A 23,053-nucleotide genomic window follows, 5' to 3' on the forward strand; every position below is an offset into this window, starting at 1 on the left:
TTTAGAAGTCCCTTAGGCTCTTACCTCTCACTCTGTCACCCAGGTTGGAGTGCAGTGGCGTGAGTCAGCTCACTGCAGTCTCAACCTCCCAGGCACAAGTGTTCCTCCCACCTCAGTCTCCCAAGTAGCTGGGATTACAGGCACGTGCCACTACATCTGGCTAATTTTTGTATTTTTTTAAGAGATAGGGTCTCTCCATGTTGTCCAGGCTGGTCTCGAACTCCTGGGCTGAAGTGATCTGCCCACCTTGGCCTCTCAAAATGCTGGGATTACAGACATGAGCCACTGTGGCCAGCCATACACTAATTTTCTTTGTGTTATTGAATCATGTGCAGTTTTAAATTTTCTACATTGAACATGGATTGATTGTGTGATTAAAGAAAATCTCTCTTACTATGAGCATTCTTGTCCATAAAATATTACCTTGTCTAATTTATGCTCTACGTCATTAAAAATGAACAATCAAGAAATCCTCATTGTGTTAACATACTAAGGAAAAGATGAGTGTGACAGGAGAATGGTACAAGATCCCTCTGTTCAGGCATAACTCTTATTCTAAGGTCATCTACTTTCTGTTCATGGAAGAAGGAGCATGGCCTGCTTGCTGGTTAAAGGTGACTCTGGATTATTAAGATGAGAAAAACTGGTGAGCAAGCCAGGAAAAGCAAGTGCCACATCTCAGAAGAGTTAGGGCCAGGTCTGAGAAAACTATGAAGTAGGCCCACAAGTGACCCTAGCTCTGTATGATTCAATTTTGCTCTTCTATAACATCCCCATTTCTAGCCCCGTTCAAGAGGGTGGAAGTGAGAAGATGGAAAAAGTGAAGGTGTTACTGGGAAGTACAGGAATCCTTGGTTCTTGTCTAATTTGGGAGAAAGAATTTGGCCAAGGGACAATTAATAATGCAAGTCAAAGGTTTGTTAAAGAGATAAGAGTACAACCCAAGAGAGGAGCCAGTTAACTTGGCTGCAAAACAGCTCTGGGCTGGTCTGGCTGGAAAGCAGCAGCAGTAGCAGCAAGGTTTATTTACACGGACAGTACACTTGGAAGCACGAGTCAGAGCAGGCTGCTCAAAAGAATGGGCTAGCAGCAGCTGGTGCTAGGGGACTCTAAGAGAATCTTACATGATTATTCATGAAGGGGCATAACGAGGTGTCACTTGCAATCATGTTTTAGGTGGTCCCCTTGGGCACACGTGCTGGATGATTGTACATGTTAGTATGCATGACACATGTCTCATTAACATTTAAAATCCCCACTCAAGGGTCTGTTTTTTGCTATTATAATGAGCAAAAGGGTACTCTAGGGCAAGCTATTGGAGGAGTGTGTATGCACATCTGCCCGGGAAGTCCCTACCATGGTTATCTCTGGCTAGGGCCTGATAAGTCTCCTTCAGGGCTGGAGGAGCCCAACCACAAGGTCAGAAGTAGCCAGTGTAGCCTGTCTTTTTTGCTGTCAGTGGGCAACATCTCCGCGACTTCTTTTCCCAGAGCCTCCTTTGCCTACTCGTTCCTGGCTATCTGCCTACTCTAACAAAGGGACTTTGTGGGGGGTTAGGAATAGAGGTAAAGTGACAGAAGACTCTCTTGCGTGGCATGAATAAGGGGTTTGCTGCAGCTTTATCTCTCACATGTAGAAGTCTAAGGGTAAGCATGAGACACAGGAGCCAAACAGGGAGAACAATGGAGAGAAATTCCAAATCCATTGCTCAGATAAGCTTTGTTAGAGGCAGACAAATGGAAATCCTGTGGCTCTGTATTCCATGACATGAGTAGTTTATTTTAAAGATTGAAATATTCTAATGACTGAGGCAAAATGCCAATTGGATTTGTCAAGTTGTGTGACAAGCCTGCTTCTGTTTCTGGAAAAAAAAAATACATATATATATATATATAGTCACAAAAACTGACTGAGCTGTGGCCAAAAAGAGATAAAGTGTAGTAATTTACTCCTCAGCCATACTTCTTGTTTTAAAACTTTCTTGGTGGAAAAAAAATTCATTATGTCCGCTATGAAGAAGAGAATCATCCTGGAGGGCCTCTATTTTTCAAATGGCTTGAGAATTCTTCAAATGAAACTGCAACACCTATAGGTTCATAAACTTCAAGTAGTTTTAACATAACATTGTCTTCGTTATCATCTCAAACTTAGCCCACCAAATCTAGAAACACGTGCTGTGTAACCTTTCCGTGTTAATGATCCTAACAGGTTTTTCATTACTTCTTTTTTTTTTTTTTTTTTTTTGAGACGGAGTCTCACTCTGTCGCCCAGGCTGGAGTGCAGTGGCCGGATCTCGGCTCACTGCAAGCTCCGCCTCCCGGGTTTCGCCATTCTCCTGCCTCAGCCTCCCGAGTAGCTGGGATTACAGGCCCCCGCCACCTCGCCCCGCTAGTTTTTCATATTTTTTAGTAGAGACGGGGTTTCACCGTGTTAGCCAGGATGGTCTCAATCTCCTGACCTCGTGATCCGCCCGTCTCGGCCTCCCAAAGTGCTGGGATTACAGGCTTGAGCCACCGCGCCTGGCCGTTTTTCAGTACTTCTAAGGCTGTTAGGTCTCTACTGCTCAGGGCTTCACTTGGAAAGAAAGTATGGATTTGATGGAGTAGGAAAGATACACGTTGCCAAGTTACAGTTTCCCATCTAGATTGTGTCACCCAGAGCAACTCATCAAGGGACAAGACTATGGGAGAAAAGAAAAACATGGGAAACAATGTTAAGTAATTGAAAAGATTCCATAGCCAGAGACTGGAGTCCTTCAGTACTGGTTTCCATTATTAGCTCATTCGATGAGACAAAGATAATGGGACCGAACATTTTACTAAGAATATTGTAAGTATTTCAAAAGCGTCTAAAATCGTGGCACACAGACAGTCTCCATATTGTTCTTCTCTATGTTAGTGAGTGGGTTGCTCCTGTGCAAGTAGAAATTTAAATTTAAAGTTTCTGAGATAATCGGCTCAGGAGTATGAATTTGAGTTTGTTATTGTGGGTCTGTGATTCATTCATAATTAAAGAAATATGATCATCTGTAAAATATGGATAAAAAAAGAAAAAAGAAATACTTTATTAAATTTTAGAAAAATGTTGCCAGCACGTTTTTCATTGAAAAGATAATGTATCAAAAAGCTAAAAACATTTTCTAAAAAAAAATATGGCCAGGTGCCCGTGGCTCACGCCTATAATCCCAACACTTTGGGAGGCTGAGGAGGGTGGATCACCTGAGGTCAGGAGTGCGAGACCAGCCTGGCCAGCATGATGAAACCTCATCTCTACTAAAAATAGAAAAATTAGCTGAGTGTGGTAGCAGTCGCCTGTAATCCCAGCTACTCAGGAGGCTGAGGCAGGTGAATCGCTTGAAACTGGGAGGAGGAGGTTGCAGTGAGTTGAGGTCATGCCACTGCACTCCAGCCTGGATGACGGAGCAAGACTCCGTCTCAAAAAAAATAAATAAATACATAAAAAGCAAAATATGTTTAATAGTTGTAATCAGAGTCAACTTGCTTTAAAATTTTAAAATGTAATACAGCTGAAATTGAGTATTTTTGGTTTAAACATAGAAATGCCAGTTCACACACAGAACTGTTATTTTAGTTTTACTCTTTGCTTATTTAATCATTTATTTTATTTGAATCAGGATTTCACTCTGTTGCCCAGGCTAGAGTGCAGTGGCCCAATCATAGCTTACTGCAACCTTGAACTCCTGGGCTCAAGTGATCCTCCTGCCTCAGCCTCCCGAGTAGCTGGGACTACAACCATACACCACTCTGCCCAGCTAACTTTTTTTTTTTTTTTTTTTTTTTTGCAGAGATATTACCCAGGCTGGTCTTGAACTCCCGGCCTCAAGCTATCCTTTCGCCTTGACCTCCCTAAGTGTGGGGATTATAAGTTTGAGCCACCACACCCAGCCTCAGTTTCATAGTTTAATTATTTCTGAAACTGTGGTTCAGATATTTAAAATTACTATTTGTAAAAGAGTGGGTAAGAGTTTAGCTTTTGTTTTATAAGGGATATATATGTATATATACATATTTGGTTTTGAGACAGGATCTCACTCTGTCACCCAGGCTTGAGTACAGTGGCATGATCACAGCTCACTGCAGCTTTAATCTCCCAGGCTCAGATAACCCTCCTATCTCAGCCTCTTGAATTGCTGGGAACACAGGCATGTGCCACAATGCCTGGTTAATTGAAAATATATATGTATTTGTAGAGACAGGGTCTCACTGTGTTGCCCAGGCTGCTCTCAAACTTCTGGCCTCAAGTGATCCTCCAGCCTCAGCCTCCCAAATTGTTGGGATTACAGGCATGAGCTACCGTGCCCGGTCTACAAGGGATATTTTAATAGGTACATTTAAGAAAAAGACTTGGATATTTAGTATGTAAGCATTATCCTTCAATGTAGAGTAGTTATAAAAAATAAAACTAAAATATTTCTATGCGGGAACACCTTGTCAACAGTCATTTCATATCCACTTTTTATTTTCTGCAGCATATATTATTTTGGTGCTAGTAACACTGATGAGATGTGATAAGTATGAGGAAAAAAACAAATGGGACAATAATAGAAGCTGAAAACCAACCGAAAAGACTACTGGTATTGTATTGAAAACAAATCACATGAAATAAAATAAATTGAATAGCCAAACCTAGGATCTACATGCATGAAAAGAGAAATAAATTAACACTATTTTTATAACAAAAGAAATGAAATCTATAAAATATGCAAAAGCTTTATCTTTTAGGTTCAGTAAACACTTATTTATACTTCCTATATGATATGCTTTTCCACATACATTATATTGGATTTCCTTGATAACATTTTTACTGATTTTAAAAAGTAGACTGGGCACAATGGCCCATGCCCATAATTCCAGCACTTTGGGAGACTGAGGCAGGAGGATTGCCTGAGGCCAGGAGTTCAAGACCAGCCTGGGAAACATAGTGAGACCCCCATCTCCACAAGAAATTAAAAAATCAGTTAAGTGTAGTGGCGTGCCTCTGTAGTCCTAGCTACTCAAGAGGCTGAAGTGGGAGTATCACTTGAGCCCAGGAGGTGGAGATTGCAGTGATCTGAGATGGTGCCACTGCACTCCAGCCTGGGCAACAGAGCAAGATCCTGTCTTTAGAAAAAGCAATATATGTGCATGCATGGAGGCAAGGTATATATGGGAACTCTCTGTACTTTCTGCTCAATTTTTTGGTGAACCTAAAACTTCTCTAAAAAATAAACTCTATTAAAAAAGGCAATATATACTTATTGTAGAAAATTAAATATACGAAGGTATAAAGAAACTTAACATAACCCACAATCTTACCACCCAGAAACCACTATTGACTTTTCTCTTTTCATTTTTTCTGTGCATATATATTTATAACCATTTAAAAAATAAAATAACAAGCATGCAAAAAACAGATGTAATTTAACCATTCTACACCTACAGGAATAGCAAAACGTTAACACCAGAAATTAATGTGCCTTTCAGCAATAAATTAAAAAACCGAATACGTTTTGTTAACTGTTTGGTCAAACAAAAATTTCTTTTCACAATTGGTGGACATGCAAAACAGTTGAAATATTCTGAAAAAAACCTGGACATCTATAATTAAAGTAACAAACACATTTCTTTTTTCTCTTTCTCATCAGGATCTAAGCCAATAAACTAAAAATAAAAACACGAATCAAGAATGATCCCAACAACCATGCTGGAAACTAAATATTTCATTTTTGTTTCACTAAAGATGTGTCATTAGCATAACTAAAGAAAATTATACTCCAATTGGAAATACAATGTGAAACTTTATACTGTATTGAATCCTGCACACAATAAATTGAGAAATGAAACCATGAAAAAATAAACAGAAAAAAAGCAAATGAGACATTATACATAAAAATAAGAATATGACACACTGAGAACTATAAAATATTGATGAAACTGAAGAAGACATAAATAAAACGATATCCTGTGTTCATAGGTTGGAAGAATTAATATTATTAAAATGTACAGACTACCCAAAGAAATCAACAGTTTTAATGCAATCCTTGTCAAAATTCAAATGACAAGAGTTTTTCACAAAAATGGAAAAAAAATTCCTAAAATGTGTATGGAACCTCAAAAGACCCCAAATGGCCAAAACAATCTTGACCAAAAGCAACAAAGCTGGAAGCAACACACTACCTGATATCAAAATATACTACGAACTACAGTAATCAAAACAGCATGGTACTGGCATAAAAATAGACATTCAGACAAACAGAACAGAATAGATAGCCCTCAAATAAGTCAACACATTTATAGTCAATTGATCTTTGAAAAAGTGCCAAGAACACACAATGAGGAAAGGACAGTTTCTTCAATAAAGTGCACTGGAAAACTGGATATCCACATGTCTCCTTTGAAAAAGAATGAAATTAGACCTTTTACTCACACCATATACAAAAATAAAAGAGATTAAAGACTTAAATATAAAACCTGAAATTTAAAACTACTAGAAGAAAACATGGGGGAAATAACTTCTTGACATCAGTCAGGGCAATGATTTTTGGAATATGACTTTCAAATCATAGGCAACAAAAGCAAAAATAAATGTTTGGGATTGCACAAACTGAAAAGCTTCTGCACAGCCAAGGAAACAATCAACAGAGTGAAAAGACAACCTACAGAATGGAAAAAAATATTTGCAAGCCATGCATCTGATAAGGGGTTAATATCCAAAATATATAAGGAACTCAAACACTCAAAGGCGAGAAAACAAATAACCCAGTAAAAAATGAGCAAGGGACCTAATAGACATTTCTGAACATCAATATGGCCAACAGGTATATAAAAAAATGCTCAACATGCTTAATCATCAGGAAAATACAAATTAACACCACAATGAGATCACTTCACACTTGTTAGAATGGCTGTTATCAGAAATATGAAAGAAAAGTGCTGGCAAGGATCTGAAGAGAAAGGAACCCTTGTATATTGTTTGTGGGAATGTAAATTGGTACAGCCATTGTGGAAAACAGTGTAGACGTTCCTAAAAAAATTAAAAATAGAACTACCATATGATCTAGCAATCTCACCTTTGGGTATATATTCAAAAGAAATGAAATCAGTATGTCAAAGAGATATCTACAGTCCCATGTTTGTCGCAGCATTATTCACAATAGCTAAGATGTGAAATTAACCTAAGTCCGCTAAGTGTCCATTGATGAATGAATGGATAAAGCAAATGTGGTATATATATACAATGGAATACTATTCAGCCTTAAGAAAGAATGAGATCCTGTCATTTGTGATAATGTGGATAAACCTGGAGGACATTATGCTAAATGGAAGAAGCCAGGCAGGTACAGAAAAGACCAACACTACGTGGTCTCACTTACATGTGAAATCCAAAAAGGTTGAACTCATAAAGGCAGAGAGTAGAATGATGGTGGCCAGGGCCTGGGAGTGGGGGCAGTGGAAATATGTTGTTAAAATGGAACAAAGTTTCAGTTATGTAGGATGAATAAATTCTGGAAATCTACTGTACAGCACGGTGACTACAGTTATGGTGTTGTGTCCTTGAAAATGCTAAGAGACTGAATCTTTTTTTTTTTTTTTTTTTTTTTTTTTTTGAGACGGAGTCTCGCTCTGTCGCCCAGGCTGGGGTGCAGTGGCCAGATCTCAGCTCACTGCAAGTTCCGCCTCCCGGGTTCCCGCCATTCTCCTGCCTCAGCCTCCTGAGTAGCTGGGACTACAGGCGCCCGCCACCACGCCCGGCTAGTTTTTTGTACCTTTTAGTAGAGACGGGGTTTCACCATGTTAGCCAGGATGGTCTTGATCTCCTGACCTCGTGATCCGCCCGTCTCGGCCTCCCAAAGTGCTGGGATTACAGGCTTGAGCCACCGCGCCCGGCCGAGACTGAATCTTTAGTATTCTTACCACAAAAAAAAAAATAAGTGAGTTGATGGGTACATTAGCTTGATTTAATCATTTCACAATATGTATGTGTATATACATATACATATATATTATATATATAACAACATCATGTTGTATACTGTAAATATATATAATTATTTTATTTGTCAATTATACCTTAATAAAGCTGGAGAATAAATGAGTATATAACTATGCACCTATCAGAATGGCTAAAATAAGAAATAATGATCACAATGCATGTTGGTGAGGATGAATACCTGGCACCTGTGAAAGGTGGGGGTTTGCTAATGGTGGTAGTTCAGGAACTCTCCCTGGAGACTCTTCAAATCAGAGGTAGCAGGCCTTTATACACTTGTAATTCTATGATTTTTCCATATGTGGGAAAATTTATATTTGGCTAAATGTGCAGCCAGCTGCTTGGCAACATTTCCCAGGAGAGCCGGGATTGCAGTAAAAAGGGACCATTTCTGGCACTGTTTTTGGAACACCCTAGATTGGCTTCAGTGGTTTCAAAGGAACATTTTTGCACAATTTTCTCAAAATTAATTTTCCCAATTCATTTTATACCAAAGATAATTTAAGGCAGGAAATACCCTCTGAAAATCCTTCTATCTAAATTGTATTTTATCCCTGGTTCTTCCTCCACAAAGCCTTCGTAGACTCACTTGGCCCGCAGTGAGCTCTTCCTGTGAGAATTCCTCCTGTATTTATGATACAAGTTCAGGTGGCCTTTCAGACGGCCATGTAATTTAGCACATTCTTCTGGGTCTATGTTCTTGCTCTGTTTGTCAGCAATTGACTCTCTCCCCAATCAGGTTGTCTACTCCTTGAGAACAAGGTTGGTGTCAGATACCTTAGTCATACTGCCTCCCCAAGCCCCCTCACTGGGTTAGCATAGTTTAGAACCAAACGTCTGTTCAAAAACATGCAACCAAGAAAGGGGATGGGGATGACATAAAGTCTGTGTCCCTGTAAAGCACTTAAAAATAGCTTCAAGAGAGCTCCTTGCATGAACACCTATTGCAATTTTCTCCTGGATGCTAAAACCATGCGTACATTATGTTGGGCTCTGTATTTAACCAGGCTGAAGTCTGGACTTATTTTCCTTGGGCCCTCAGCCAGAGACCACAGAGAAAAAGCAGCCTTGGGTGAATGTCTTGGTTGGAAGTGGAAAGACCTTGTTCAAGTGTTGGTGTAGGAATAGCAGCAGATAGGAGCTGAGCTACCTCCCTAACTGGGGGGTGATCAGTAAAAAAGGAAATTACTGTCCACGGTAGATTGTGAGATTGTGCCCTATTGGCAGCTGCTGAGTGATAGTGCTGAGATAGAAACCAAGGCAGGTTGGATCCACAAGCTGTGCTCTCAACCACTAGGTTACACTGCCTCTGACGATGGTTCCCTGTTAATGAACATACTTGCTATTTCTGGTTTTTAAACATTTGCAAGTACTCTTCCTTCGTTCATTGAGCAGGGACTCTCTCTCTCTCTCTCCCTATCTGTCCAATCTATCTTTTATCTGTCTATCATCTATCTATCTATCTATCTTTTTTTTGAGATGGAGTCTTGCCCTGTTGCCCAGGCTGGAGTGCAATGGCGCAGTCTCCACTCACTGCAAACTCCACCTCCCGGGTTCAAGCAATTCTCCTGCCCCAGCCTCCTGAGTAGCTGGTATTACAGGCGTGCATCACCACACCTGGCTAATTTTGTATTTTTTAGTAGAGACAGGGTTTCACCATGTTGGCCAGGCTGGTCTCGAACTCCTGACCTAGAGTGATCCACCTGCTTCGGCCTCCCAAAGTGCTGAGATTAGAGGCATGAATCACTGCTCCCAGCCTTTTTCTTTCTTTTATCTGTCTATCTTGTTCCCTGTTGTATCCCCAGTGCCTGGCAACGGTTGTTAAGAAAAGGTTGCTGAAAGAAGTCCCTCTTCTATCCCTACAGTGCTCTGTAATTGCCTCTGTCATTTTACTTACCATGCTGTGTTGTATGAGGTGGGACTGCACTTATTTCAGACATTTCTTTGTTTCTTGGAATTTTTTACATGAACCCTAGGAAGAAGGATGCATCCATACCCCTCAATCATTTTAGTGATACTGTCAATATCCTTTGGCCAAAGATCACTAGGCACACACATGTTGATCAACCTGGGTTTATCACTTGTTGAAGTGAGGGGGCATGTACACCATGAAGAACTGTGAGGCATCTCAAGAATAGTGTGTTAGAAAAGATTTGTTATAGGATTTGGGCATTGGCTAGATGACTTGGGGGAAGGTCAAAAAAAGCTGTGGTTTGCCCTAAATTGTATGCTGTCGGACAGTAGAACAATTCTGTGATCAAGTATTTCAATAAGTTTTAGCTAGAGGGAGGGTAGAGTAGAGGGAAGCTACAGCTCTAGTTAGTAAAGAATAGCAGTCATTCATTTTAGCTGGGAGAGGGATGTTTGGTCATTTCTGGGGTTTGGACAGTGTTCACATTTTGTCTGGGTTCAGCCGTTACAGAATGATCTTGCTTCTGCCTTGATCCACCATAGTCACAGAGTTGCCTTGTCTGATATTGGCATTCTGTGGATTTATGTTCAACAGAACAAGACCTAGTTTGGTGTTGCTACTAGTGCTAGGCCAGCTCCTAGCAACAGCAAGGCCTAGCTGATGGTACTAGTCCAACTCCCGGATGTTAGGAGATGCTTTTCTCTTTCTCATATCAGTATTTTACCAGAAGGGCATGCACAGGGAGCTACCCTAAGTGCATTTCAAATAGGCTCCTGAACACCTCCGTCCATCCCACAGGTGTTCTACCTCCAAAGCCCTATTCTCTGACCCCAATGAATTGTTCTGTTTCTGTCTGTCCAACCCCTGCTCTATTTCTGGGCCAAGTCCTACCTCTTATATGAAGACATCTCTGACCACTCCACACCAAAAGACTTTCTCACTACTCTGATCTCAGTGCCTTTATTGTTTGTTCTGTTTCTTTGACATTTTCTGGTAATACCAAGACTCTCCGGCTCACTATCATATCCTAAGGCCTAACACTACATACGGTCTAGTGAAGTGGTAGCATGTACTGCTATTTAATCTTTAATGCATGGGTTTTATCCCCCCAACTGAACTCTAAGCTAGTTGAGGGCAGGAATTATATGCTGAGGACCCATATGTTACTTATGTGCCAGGCTTTGTTCTAAGATTTTACATCTATTAGTTCATTTAATACTCACAACAAGCCTATGTGATAAGTGCTCTTATTATCTACATTTTTCATATTTTAAAAAAACCACTGAAGTGCAGGGAGGCTAAATAACTACCCAAGATCACGCAGGTACTAAGTGGCAGTTCAGCCCCCGAGTTTGACAAATTCTTTTTTTATATTCACAGCAGGAACATCTGGAATTAAAAAGTACCATCCTCTGGAGAAAGGCATCCTTATTCTTTTTTTTCCCTGGACCTGAGGTGTCTCTCAAGGAGTTGGAGAAATCAGAATCTCCCTAATAGAGATGAGCTCAAGGGTAAAAAAAATAAAAATAAAAAAAAATAATAAAGTGATGGATAAGATCTAAGCTTAGTACACAGATAAATGACTGCATATTACCCGCATACTAAAGCACTTTTTCCTTTACAAAACCCTTCCCTACAAATTCCTTCAAAGAGAAAGTACCCTAATGCATTTCTTTTTTTTTTTTTTTTTTTTTTTTTTTTTTGAGGCGGAGTCTCGCTCTGTCGCCCAGGCTGGAGTGCAGTGGCGCGATCTCGGCTCACTGCAAGCTCCGCCTCCCGGGTTCCCGCCATTCTCCTGCCTCAGCCTCCCGAGTAGCTGGGACTACAGGCGCCGCCACCACGCCCGGCTAATTTTTTTTGTATTTTTAGTGGAGACGGGGTTTCATTGTGTTAGCCAGGATGGTCTCGATCTCCTGACCTCGTGATCCGCCCGTCTCGGCCTCCCAAAGTGCTGGGATTACAGGCTTGAGCCACCGCGCCCGGCCCCTAATGCATTTCAAACAAGCTCTCTATCTGCAACATTTCCCTTTCAGCCCTCCCCCATCTCTCCCCACCCTCTCCAACTGTCAGTGGAGTGGCTTGAGTGGAAACTGCTATAGGTTTTTAGAACTTATGGTAGTGAATGTGTGCTTTTAAATTGCAGAAGACTCTGGAGGTCAGTGGGCTGGTGAGGCAACCTGTTGCCAAACAGTGCCAAATGGACAATAGAAGCTGAACCAGCCCAGAGGATGAGCCTGTGGGTCATACTGCAAATAGAGTTGTTTGGTTGTTGGCATGGGGCTTCCTGAACTAGACCTGTCAAACAGCCCATGGAGCTGTCTTGAAATGTTCTTTAGTTACAGTCATTTACAGTAGCTCCTTCAATTGCCCCATCGATAGCCCTGCCATGAGAAACAAGAATCCCTTCTGCAAGCCATTTGGAATATAGAGGAAGGGGAAAAATCATATATATATATGTATGTGTGTGTATGTATGTGTGTATATGTGTGTGTGTGTATATATGTATATATGTGTGTATATGTATATATGTATATATATGTATATATGTATAAATCAATATGGCCAAGAGCGACCTGATTTTTGTTCTCATTTCTTTGAACTGAGGTCCGCTCAGTTATAACCTTGCTTGGTTATTTCCCAGTCCTAGACAGCCATAGATAATGGGCTTGCAGCTTTGTATGGAGGCATTCATGGGGCACCAGTGCACTGACAGTCTCTGAAGAATTATTAGGTCAGCTGGTTTCAAAACATTTCAGGCTGATTAAGGCCCTGGAAGAATCTTTTTCCTAGCCCCTTCTGTTACCTCTTCCGTGCCTTCTCCTCCAGTTGACTCAGAGGTTGGTTCATGACCCATCGCAAAAAGCAGGGTAGTAGCGCATACAAATCTTCTCTCTAAATACTCTTCGGACATATTTCACTTTGTATAATACGTGTTCTTGAAACTTTGTATAATACGTGTTCTTGAAACGTATTTCACTTTGTATAATACATGTTCTTGAAACCAAATGGTCAAATGACCATTTGGCACTGTTTGGCAACAGGTTGCCTCACCAGCCCACTGACCTCCAGAGTCTTCTGGAATTTAAAAGCACAGAGTCTTCTGGAATTTATTATGCATTAATAAAATTGTGTTTGCTTGAATAGAGAAGCTACCATCACTGTGTGGATTAGAATGTCATTGGTGTAAAAAATCTATGAAGATACTACATCTACATGCCAAGTTAGATCAATGCAATTTGGTATGTGGTATCTCCTTAGATCCTCACAATGCCACCCTTATCCTCCTGTTACAAGTAAGGAAACTGAGGAAGAGTGATTCCCAGAAAAAGAAGAGGAAGACAAGATAGAGACGTAAAAGATAAGAGAAGGAAAAGTACAGGAAGTTTTGGGCAAAAAGAAACCAAAACTTAAACATTTCTGGAGACACTGCCTGGGCCACCCTCCTGGAATGAAGATCTGAGGTCAGGGTAGCTGGAAAAAAAAAAAAAAAAAAAAAAAAAAAAAAAATCCTTCTATAACTTTTGCCTTCTCTTGGAGCGAAGCGCGACCTCTACTCTGAAACAGAGTCATACAGCTCCACTCAGTGGCAGTCTCTAGGTAGTGCACCGAGAGTGTCTGCAGCAGCCACCCAGACCCAATGAATCAGAACCCCGAAAGACAGAGGAGAGGCGATTATGTTATTTTATTTAATCCCCACGAGGTTTTGATATGATACAACATTTGAGAATTTCAGGCCAAACTTGTGCTTTCTCTATGACATGAGGACTTTTTAATTTAATCCCCACGAGATCCTGATGTGCTGCCACATTTGAGAATTTCTGGCCAAACTTGTGTGGTTTCTCTATGACATGAAGGCTTTTTCTGATGCCAATCAGTGTGGCAGGAGGCACCTGGGCAAAGCAGAACCTAGACCCTCTCTTTGCTCTTTGCATTCTCTTCTCAGGAGTTTCCTTCTTTCTCATCAACTATCACTTCTCAGTGCGTGATTATGTATTAGGTGCTGTGGTGATATAGCATGGCACAAGACAAACGAGATGTCTGTTCTTGTGGGGCTTACAGGGAGAAAGACAGCAAATCTATACTTACAGATGGTGATAGGTTCTATGAAGGTAGTAGACAGATATAGCACTGAGACAGAAAATAACTGAGGTTAGAGAAGGCCTCTTTGAGGAGTTGACATTGAAGCCAAGACTTGAAGGTTGAGAAGAAGCCAGCCATGGGAAGAGTAGAAGCAAGGTCTTGCACACCAAGGAGCAAGCTTGACAAGCAGACTGCAGGCTAGATTTTGGCCCACCCTACACCTCAGCTGGATACCTTTGCGTAGAGAACAATCTGCATAATCTTACAAGAGAGTAAGGGGTAAGGGGATTGTTCCAGCAGATGGAATTTCATGTGTAGGAAAGAACATGTATTCTAGAAATTACGAGAACAGTGCCAGGCAAAGACTAGATCACACAGGGTCTTATGGGGTAAGGTAAGGAGTTTGTATCTTATTTAATTCACAAGAAGTCAGTGAAGGTTTTTAAACAGGACGACTGAAAGGATATGAATTATATTCTTTAAAATGTGCAGAGAATCCACCGGAAGGGGAAAAACCAATTAGGAGGCTATTGAGTAGTCGAATCAGAAATTCTAATGGTTTACATTAGAATGAGAGTATTAATAGTTGAAGAGGTGAGAAATGGACAGATGTGAGAGACGTTTAGGAGGTAAACTGACAGATGGAATGGATGTAGAAAGGAATTAAAGAGGGCAACCAGGTTTCCGATTAAAGCATCTTGGTGGGTAGAAGTGCCATTTCTTAAGAAGGAAGAACAAGCAGAGAGGAGGAGCAAATCAAGAATGACATTTTAGCTACTTCAGGTTGGAGAGATCTGTGAGATACTCAAGTGGAGATACCAAGTCAAATTTGTTATAAACTTGGAAGAGGGGTTTGAGACACAGATATCAATTTGGAAATTATAATCATTGGGTTATATTCAAGGCCTTGAAACAAAGATTAGATCACTGAGGGAAGGGAGTATAGAGAGGCAAAGTCCCAGAACAGAGCCCAGAGAAACTCTAGTTTTGGGGGAATGAGGTAAAGAGTGGCCAAAGAGGAGAAAACTCAGAAAACTGTAATGCCACAGAAATCCTGAAAGAGGCTGTTTAAGGAAGAGTAATGTGGGTAGCTGCTGCTGAAAGATCAAGAAAACTGAGAATAGAAAGAGACTGATGGCTTTGACCACATGGTGGTCATTGGGGACCATAATCGGAGCAAGGGCACCCAAAATAAGAAGTGGTGGTCAGAGTGTGGAATTCTTAAGATTTTTTAATCTTGAGATTTGGGGAGTGATGCATATTTTCATTAAGAAAGGTATAGGATCCTTGGCATGGTCCTGAGAGTAAGTGGATGAGATAGGGTAGATGGCAAATCATTGGAAATGTAGAAGTTAAGAAACAAAAATGTTTGTGTGTTCAATGGCAAAATTGTCAACAATTTGAAGTGGAGAGAAAGTGTAGTGAAACTGTGGTTGCCAAGCAGTCTTGAACGTACTCATGACCACAAATTTTTAATCAACTTAGTCAACCAATTTTCAATATTTTTATCTGCTTCATTTAGTGGCAAGGAAAAAGTAATAGAATGCAATTCAACTAGAGTTGGGGTTTTGCCTAGTAGATATGATAGACAGCTAAGAGGAGAAAGGGAATGGAGTGACTTTAACGTGAGTAGGTATTGTTTTCCTATTGCTGCTGTAACAAATCACCACAAACTTTGTGGCTTAAAATACAGACTTACAATATTAGAGTTGCAGAGGTCGGAAGTATCATTGAGCTGAAATCAAGGTGTGGGCAGAGCTGTATTCCTTCTGGAGACTCTAGAGGAGAATCTGTTTCTTTGACTTTTCCAGCTTCTACAGCCTGCCCACATTCACTGGCTTATAGTTCCGAACTTCCTCCATCTTTAAAGCCAGCAACATCAGGCCAAGTCTTTCTCATGCTGCCACCTCTTTGGTTCTCTCTTCTAATTCCCTCTCCCACTTTTAAGGACGCTTGTGATTGCATTGGGCCTATCTGGCTAATCCAGAATAATCTCCCTATCCTAAAGTCAACTGATTAGCAACATTAACTCTATCTGCAACCTTAATTCCCCTCTGCCAGGTAACCTAACAGACCCACAGGGTTCTGGGGATTAGGACACGGGCATCTTTGGGGAGGCCAGCATTCTGCCTGTGATAATAACAACACATAATGGATGGAATTTATGTAAGTAGGCAAATGAAGAAGATGGTAGGAAGGTAGAGTGAAAAAGTGGTTAGGTCAGCAGATTGGGGAAATAATCTGATGGAATTGAAACATTGTAGCAGTAGAGAAAAAATTTTCTAAATGGTGCCATTTCTGGTAATGGAAAATGGAAAAGGCTAGTGTAGGACCATGGGGGTAAGCATCTGATGTAAGGTTGGAGAAAAGATCAGATGAGGAGGTCATGGAAGTGGAATTCCAGGGCGTGGGATGAGTCATCCCTGTTTAAAGTCACCAAGAATGATGAACAAACTTCAGTGTAGGGAAGAAGACTGAGGATGCAAGGAAAGGCATAAACCCCACAAGCTAGATGAGCCTGTAAGTGAAAAGGAGCCTGTGGTGGTGCAGACTTGCCTAGAATTGGAAGAATGGAGCCCTGACATGCAACTCCACTCCCAGGGGCTGAGCTCAAAGTCACAGAGTCTGTGCAATGACCCCTTGGGATGTGGGGGGTCAAGGTCAAATCCCAAGAGAGACCAGCATTCCAGACTGTCCCCCACCCCTCTCGTGGCTTCCACGAGCAGCAAGAAGTGCTGGACTTGAGGACTGTGGGCTCTCCCCCGCCTGCAGGGAGATGGGACTCTTGTGCCAGAGTAGGCACAGAGTAGGCACCCACAGCCTACTCTGGCTGTGACACAGTAGACTAGGAGGCAAGCAAGGGACCAACTCACTCCTTGTATGTGGGGGACGGGGGCAGGGTCTCCCCTGAGGAGTGAGATCCCTCATTGTCCTCAGCCTCACAGCAGAATCACACTAGGTTGCAAAAGCAGAAATCTCACACGAGGCCAGGGAGACGATCCCAAGAGAGAAAGGAAGGGGGGATAGCAAGGCCCTTTGTAGACGGTCAAGCCCTAGGCAGGTAGAAGAGGAACACCATTCATGGTGATAGTGATTCCAAAGCCCTTTGCTTCATTTAGCAAACATTTATCAAACACTGACCTGGTGCAGAGCCCTGTGGCAGGCACTGTGGGTGTTACAAACTTGAGGCAGGCCTGGACGTTCACCCTAAAGGGCCTGTGCTTTCTTAGAGGAGCTAAACCATGTCCATGCATATCACTGTCATTCAGGATCGTGTCTGGTGAGGGTGGTGGGGGACAGATATAGAAAAGTAGGCTGCCTGGAGGCGATGAGTTTTGAGCCAGCCTGTAAAGGAGATCTTTGGGCTGGTCATCCCAACATTAAGTGGAAATCTCTGAGGGTTGTTGTGGCTTTAGGTCTCTCCCTCTGGCCCACTTTGACCCTGATGGTGGGTCTGCAAATGGAAAGGACTTGGCCACTTCTGTTGACTGATAGACGGAGGTGGGGTGGGGAAAGAGAGCACCTTTCCCTAAGAAAATCTGAAATCCTGGGTTGTGCCAACTACCTGACTTGGCAAAGATCAGATGTCATTGGTGGGATAGCTGGAAATAAAGGAAAGGTAGCAACTACACACCAGAGATAAGGGAATGTGACATCCTGGATGGGTCTGCATCTGCAGGCAACAGCCTCAGGCAGATAACCAAGGCTATGGAGATTGTTCCATGGACTTCTGGCTCACGTACTTGCCATGAAGAGAGCCCCAATGCAGGAGCTGGGAGGACACTCTCCCTCAGTTTCACTTCAGGTAGTTTCACTTCACTTCTTGAAAGCACACCTGCTCAGCTTTTTCCTTTCTCTTCTGTTTGCTGGTGCTAACTAGTTTCCCCTCCCAGGGACTTGGAAACAACCGTTAAGATAGCTTACTGCCACTGCAACAGAACCATCTCCTCCAGGATCTGCCTCACTCCTTGACAACAACTTGCTCCATAACAAGCCCAGTGCCCAGTCCTATCTCCCTGCAGAAAGAAGCAGCTACTGCTGTGCACTAGAGACCTCAAAATTGACAGCAGTCATCACATTGTGTTTCACACTCATTGATAAGTGGACAAGGAAACTGAAGAGGGAATGATTTAGTATAAACTGGAGTCTCGGCAAATATATTGGAACGTTGACACTATGCAGCTGAGAGGGCTCAGCTTCCAGAGGTCTGAGCTAACCTCCACCCCAAAGAGGGGCATAGGAATGATGGGGGAAGAGGTACTAGGATGTAAACCATGAGCAGTCTGTCATCTTTGGATTTCATCAGTCAAACAAGCAAGAGGTACAAATAACAGTTGTAAGGAGGCGTGGCATTGGTACATGGAAGACACTCGATACATTTGGTAAATGAATAAATAAATGGTTTAATGAATAAGGTTGATCACTTTAGGTAGGAGGTGAAGAAGATCGGAGGGCACTGACCAGGCAAATACAGAAAAGAATGGTGGTACAGGCCAGGCACGGTGGCTCACGCCTGTAATCCCAGCACTTTGGAAGGCTGAGGCTGGCAGATCATGAGGTCAGGAGATTGAGACCATCCTGGCTAACACAGTGAAACCCAGTCTCTACTAAAAATACAAAAAAAAAAAAAAAAATAGCCAGGCATGGTGGCGGGCACCTGTAGCCCCAGCTACTCGGGAGACTGAGGCAGGAGAATGGCGTGAACCTGGGAGGTGGAGCTTGCAGTGAGCCGAGATCACGCCACTGCACTCCAGCCTGGGCGACAAAGCAAGACTCTGTCTAAAAAAAAAAAAAAAAAAAAAAAAAAAAAAAAAAAAAAAAAATTCGTGGTACAAAGAGGAGTATGTGTCCTATGGAAGGCAGGAAACCTACTTAGTGATAGTAATTACATAATAGTCTCCATATTGCTTCCGGGCCTTGCAGAACCTAAAATTTTTCCTCTCTGCCCTTTACAGAAGTTTCCCCAATCCAGGGTGCCTCCACATTGGACCACTATAGTGTTGCTAATAATCGTAAAATTAAAAGGACAGGACTTGTGTGGACCTAAAGGCTAGCCCTGGACACTAAGGTCTCAAAGAAAAGGTGGAGTTCTGGATTCTGAGTTGTCCTAGAGCTTAAGGGCCTTGATCTTCATTGGACGCAGAGCATGTCAATCTGAAGTTTTCAGCAAATGAGCTTAGAGCTCACTGAGAACCCCTGGTTGACCCTCCCCGGTCCCGCCCCCTGTCACTTGCCAACCGGAATCTTTCCCGCCTTGTCTAAGTCCTCTCAGGCCAGCCTTGGAAGGAGGCTCCTGGGATTGGCTCCCTGCCCTTCCCACCTTAGGGTGTCCTCTGAGACAGACTCTTATTCCCTCAGTAAGGAGACAGACTCTTATTCTCTCAGCAGCCAGACCCTCACCTCCCCTCAGCCACAACCACCTCAGAGGCCACCGACTTCACCATCGTCGCCTCAGCCTAGTCGCCACTCCAGTTGAGGCACTGACTGGCGTCATGTCTGCCACAGGGGATCAAGACCCGATCCAAGAGGACCGGAAGGCCCCAGTGAGCCAGGAGAGAGCACAGGCCGAGGCGGGAGGTGACCGGGAGGCTGGTGACTCTGGCCCCGACAGTGGCGACATGGTGCCTGTGGCTGAGGTGGCCGGAGTCACAGGGCCCACGAGAGGCCTCGGGGAGGAGGAGGGTGAGCAGGCGGCAGGCTTGGCCGCAGCCCCTGTGGTCAGGAACCCCGAGGAAGACTCAGAGATCAGGATAGTAGTGGAGATGGTGGAGGAGGAGGAGGAGGAAGAGGAGGAGGAGGAAGAGGAGGAGGAGGAGGAGGAGGAGGAGGAGGAAGAGAGGAATGAGGCGGGCAACTTTGACTTGGTCGCGGCCACCCGTCGCTACCCCATAATAGGCTTTCGCGTGGAGTTTCTGGACATGGTCCACTCCCTTCTCCACCGCATCTATCACAACGACCACATCCTGATCGGGATGCGTGGCGGCCGCCTGATGCGGAGGCCCCGCACTGCGGCGCCCAGTGGCTCAAATGAGCCCGCACTGTTGCTGGTGCGTGAGAGGCTGGGCGTGGGGGCCATGGGCCCTGAGGGCGAGGGCCTGGGCCTGCTCCAGGAGGCCGCGTCGGTCCCAGAACCTGAGGTGCCAGCAGATCAGGCTGAGATGACCAGGGAGCCTGCAGAAGAGTCCGCAGAGGAGGCCTCAGAGGAGCACGCAGAGGAGGCCGCAGAGGAGGAGCTTGCAGAGGAGGCCGCAGAGGAACCGGCCACAGAGGAGGCTGCTGCTCCCGAGGGTGAGGAACGGGCTACCTGCAGTGGCGGGGAGGCAGGGACCCGTGCATCCGAGGGTTCCAGGCAGGGCCGCGGTGCGCGCATAGCTGGTGAAGAGGGTGGTGAAGCGGGGGTCGGGGCCTCGGGTGGTGAAGTTTGGGTCAGGGCCCTCCTGAAACTTAAGGCCAAATGTGTCCCAATGAGTCGAAGCCCAATTCTCTAACGACCTCTATGATTTTGAGAAAACATGCTGCCCTCTACCAACCTGTATTTGATAGGAGATCTGAGATCATCGATGCCATTTGGGGGGCCCACAGATGAATGGCCGGGTAGATAGGAGTTCAAGAGGGAGGTCGGCAGGAAACAGAAGGGACGCCGGAAAGAAAAGAACAGGCAAATGGCAGACATCCTTTTTGGTTCATGGCTTTTCAAAGTGTAAAGATTCTTAGAAAGTTGATCCCCAAATGATGAAGTGATATATTGGCCCTTGGTAAAAATGAAACATTCAGGGGGGTGAGGAACCAATGAGCTTCACCATAGAATTTGTCTTTTGAGGTAACAAATATTTTCCCAACAAAGTTCTGACCAAAACACTTGGAATGAGATCAGACACAATGATTCTAATCTCTTCTTCTCCAAAGAACTAGAAATAATCAGCAGCTTTGGGTGGGATATTTACTGGACAAAAGGGAAATAGTGTCACTGTGGAAATGATCAAGCAGCAGCAACGTGAGGTCCATGGAACTGTTGTGAAAACCACTAGGAAGATGGCCAGCTATTCCTTCCTTAGTTAAGTCTATCCTCCTGCTTCTCCTGAGGGTGGAGTACGGGATGCCGCTGCTAGTTATAAATTGGGCTATATTTTCTGCGAATGTCTGGTCCCAACGTCTCTATTATTCTCCACTAAAGAAGTCACTAAATATCAGCATGAAAAGTGGGATGAAAAGGCCCAAGATTCTGCAGGCGAGGAAGAGAAAGAACAAGAAAAAGAGAAGGATGAGAAAAACAAGGTGAAGAACTCCAAAGGGACCTAGACGCAGCAGAGCGGAAGCTGAGAAAATCCAGGTATCTGTGTATAGCTTTGAGGATCACTCGACTATTCCTGGCATTTACCTGTTACTGACAGTTTTATTTTTAAAAAAATCCCAGTAAATTAATTAAGAAAATGTTTTAGTTTAAAACTTCAATTTAACTTACTTAAAATGTTACTAGAATATTCATGTACCTAGTAATATGAACTGCAGTGTGTTCTGAAATATACTTCATGGCTACTCATTTGTTCATGTTGAGGTCTTTTGTCCTCTAGCTGCAGGACTACTAACAAGTGTCAAATGTATCAGACCTACTACCTAAGACCAATATTTGTGTAGAAAACAGTTGCCAGACGCAGCATCTAACTTTGTTGGGCCACACATTAGTTGGGCCTTCATTACTTAGCCACAGAAATGCAGGCTCCCATAGTAACTAGGAGGCAACTCAATGCCTTTTACAAAGTGACTACTTACAAATAGCAAAAAGCTAAGAATTTCAAGTAGGACCACATTTAATGACTAATACCTAAATATTTGTTTAGCTATATATCTTTGTATTTTATGTGACAAATGAAAAGAATGTGTGTAATTAAGTGTTAAGGCATATCTGTCTTTGAGTATATTTAAATGGTTAATATTTTTTCTTTTTTTTTTTTTTGCATTTTCACAGCTGTATATTTCATAACAGCTTCTTTCTCATATGGTAGATATGGAAACCAAGGGTCTGGGAGGGTAAGGGAGTATCATTTGTGGAACTAGCACAGGCTGTTAAAGCTCGAGAGATTTATTTAAATCCCAGAATTGCCTCTCATGTAAAAATAACAACAACAAGCTTTTCTGGTGCTAGGGAGACAAGGTTGGTGTGATCATTTGACTGGAACCATCAGTTCCACAAGCACCCTGATATCTAAGCTTGCGAGTTACAAAAGGAAAAGGTGTTCTTCTCTGCTTGTTTAAGATATAGCACACAAATGTTGCAGATATACACAGAGCTGGCCATTTTCTTCTATTTAGAAAGTCACTGGTGCTGCTTAATGTACCATTGTTTATTTTTTTCTCATTTCATTCTGTAGTTGGGAAGAATAGTAAGAAGATGAAGAAAGAAGACTCTGCTGTTCATTGTTTTTATTTTATTTTATTCAGATGCCTGCGAGAATTTTAACACATATCATTCCAAAGTTCTTTACCTCAAACGTGGTATCTAGTGACATCTAACTTTTATCTTTCACAAATATATTTGACAGTGTTTGTTCAAGTTAAAAATAAGAGTTTGTTTTAAATGAATAAATTGAAACATGGGGAGATTTTTCAATAAATAATTCTGACTCAAATCTCTCTTTTACCTCTTTGTTTTGGCCCACCATACCTTCACTGAAAGATATTACTTTCCACCATTTGGTAAGATTGTTTTAAATTATTTTACTGCAGCCAAAAGTCAATTAAAATGTCAAGTTTAAAACCATTTTTGAAAAGAGAGAGATGGGGCTCAAGTCTTTAGAGCTGTGCTGTCTACTACCTTAGTCACTAGTAACGTTGTGGCCGCTGAGCGCTTGTAATATGGCTAGTCTTATTAATATGTCTGTAAGTGTGAAAATAATATTGCATATCTTACTAATGATTTTCATACTGATTACAGGTTGAGATGATAATACTTGAATTAAAATGAAATATTAAAGTTTTTGTTGGTTTCTTTTTATTTTCTAATGTGGCTACTAGAACATTTAGAATTACCCATGTAGATCACATTATATGTCTATTGGACAATACTGCTCTAGA

At 42.5% G+C, this 23,053-nt stretch overlaps 1 protein-coding gene across 3 annotated transcripts; it reads left to right on the forward strand.

Moving 5' to 3' along the window:
- The first annotated feature begins 19,473 nt into the window (after nucleotides 1–19,473).
- CT47C1 (cancer/testis antigen family 47 member C1) lies at nucleotides 19,474–21,280 on the forward strand. Of its 3 annotated transcripts, none has more exons than XM_045383939.2 (3): nucleotides 19,474–19,737; nucleotides 19,792–20,269; nucleotides 21,156–21,280. In XM_045383939.2, the coding sequence occupies exons 1-3, from the start codon at nucleotides 19,474–19,476 to the stop codon at nucleotides 21,278–21,280; spliced, it is 867 nt and encodes a 288-aa protein (XP_045239874.2). The 3 variants fall into 3 exon arrangements, with proteins under 3 accessions (XP_045239874.2, XP_045239875.2, XP_045239873.2); XM_045383940.2 differs by having other exon boundaries at nucleotides 19,795–20,269; XM_045383938.2 differs by having other exon boundaries at nucleotides 19,474–20,323.
- The last annotated feature ends 1,773 nt before the right edge of the window (nucleotides 21,281–23,053 follow it).

The sequence above is a fragment of the Macaca fascicularis genome, chromosome X (assembly GCF_037993035.2).
Source record: "Macaca fascicularis isolate 582-1 chromosome X, T2T-MFA8v1.1".
Lineage (NCBI taxonomy): Eukaryota > Metazoa > Chordata > Mammalia > Primates > Cercopithecidae > Macaca > Macaca fascicularis.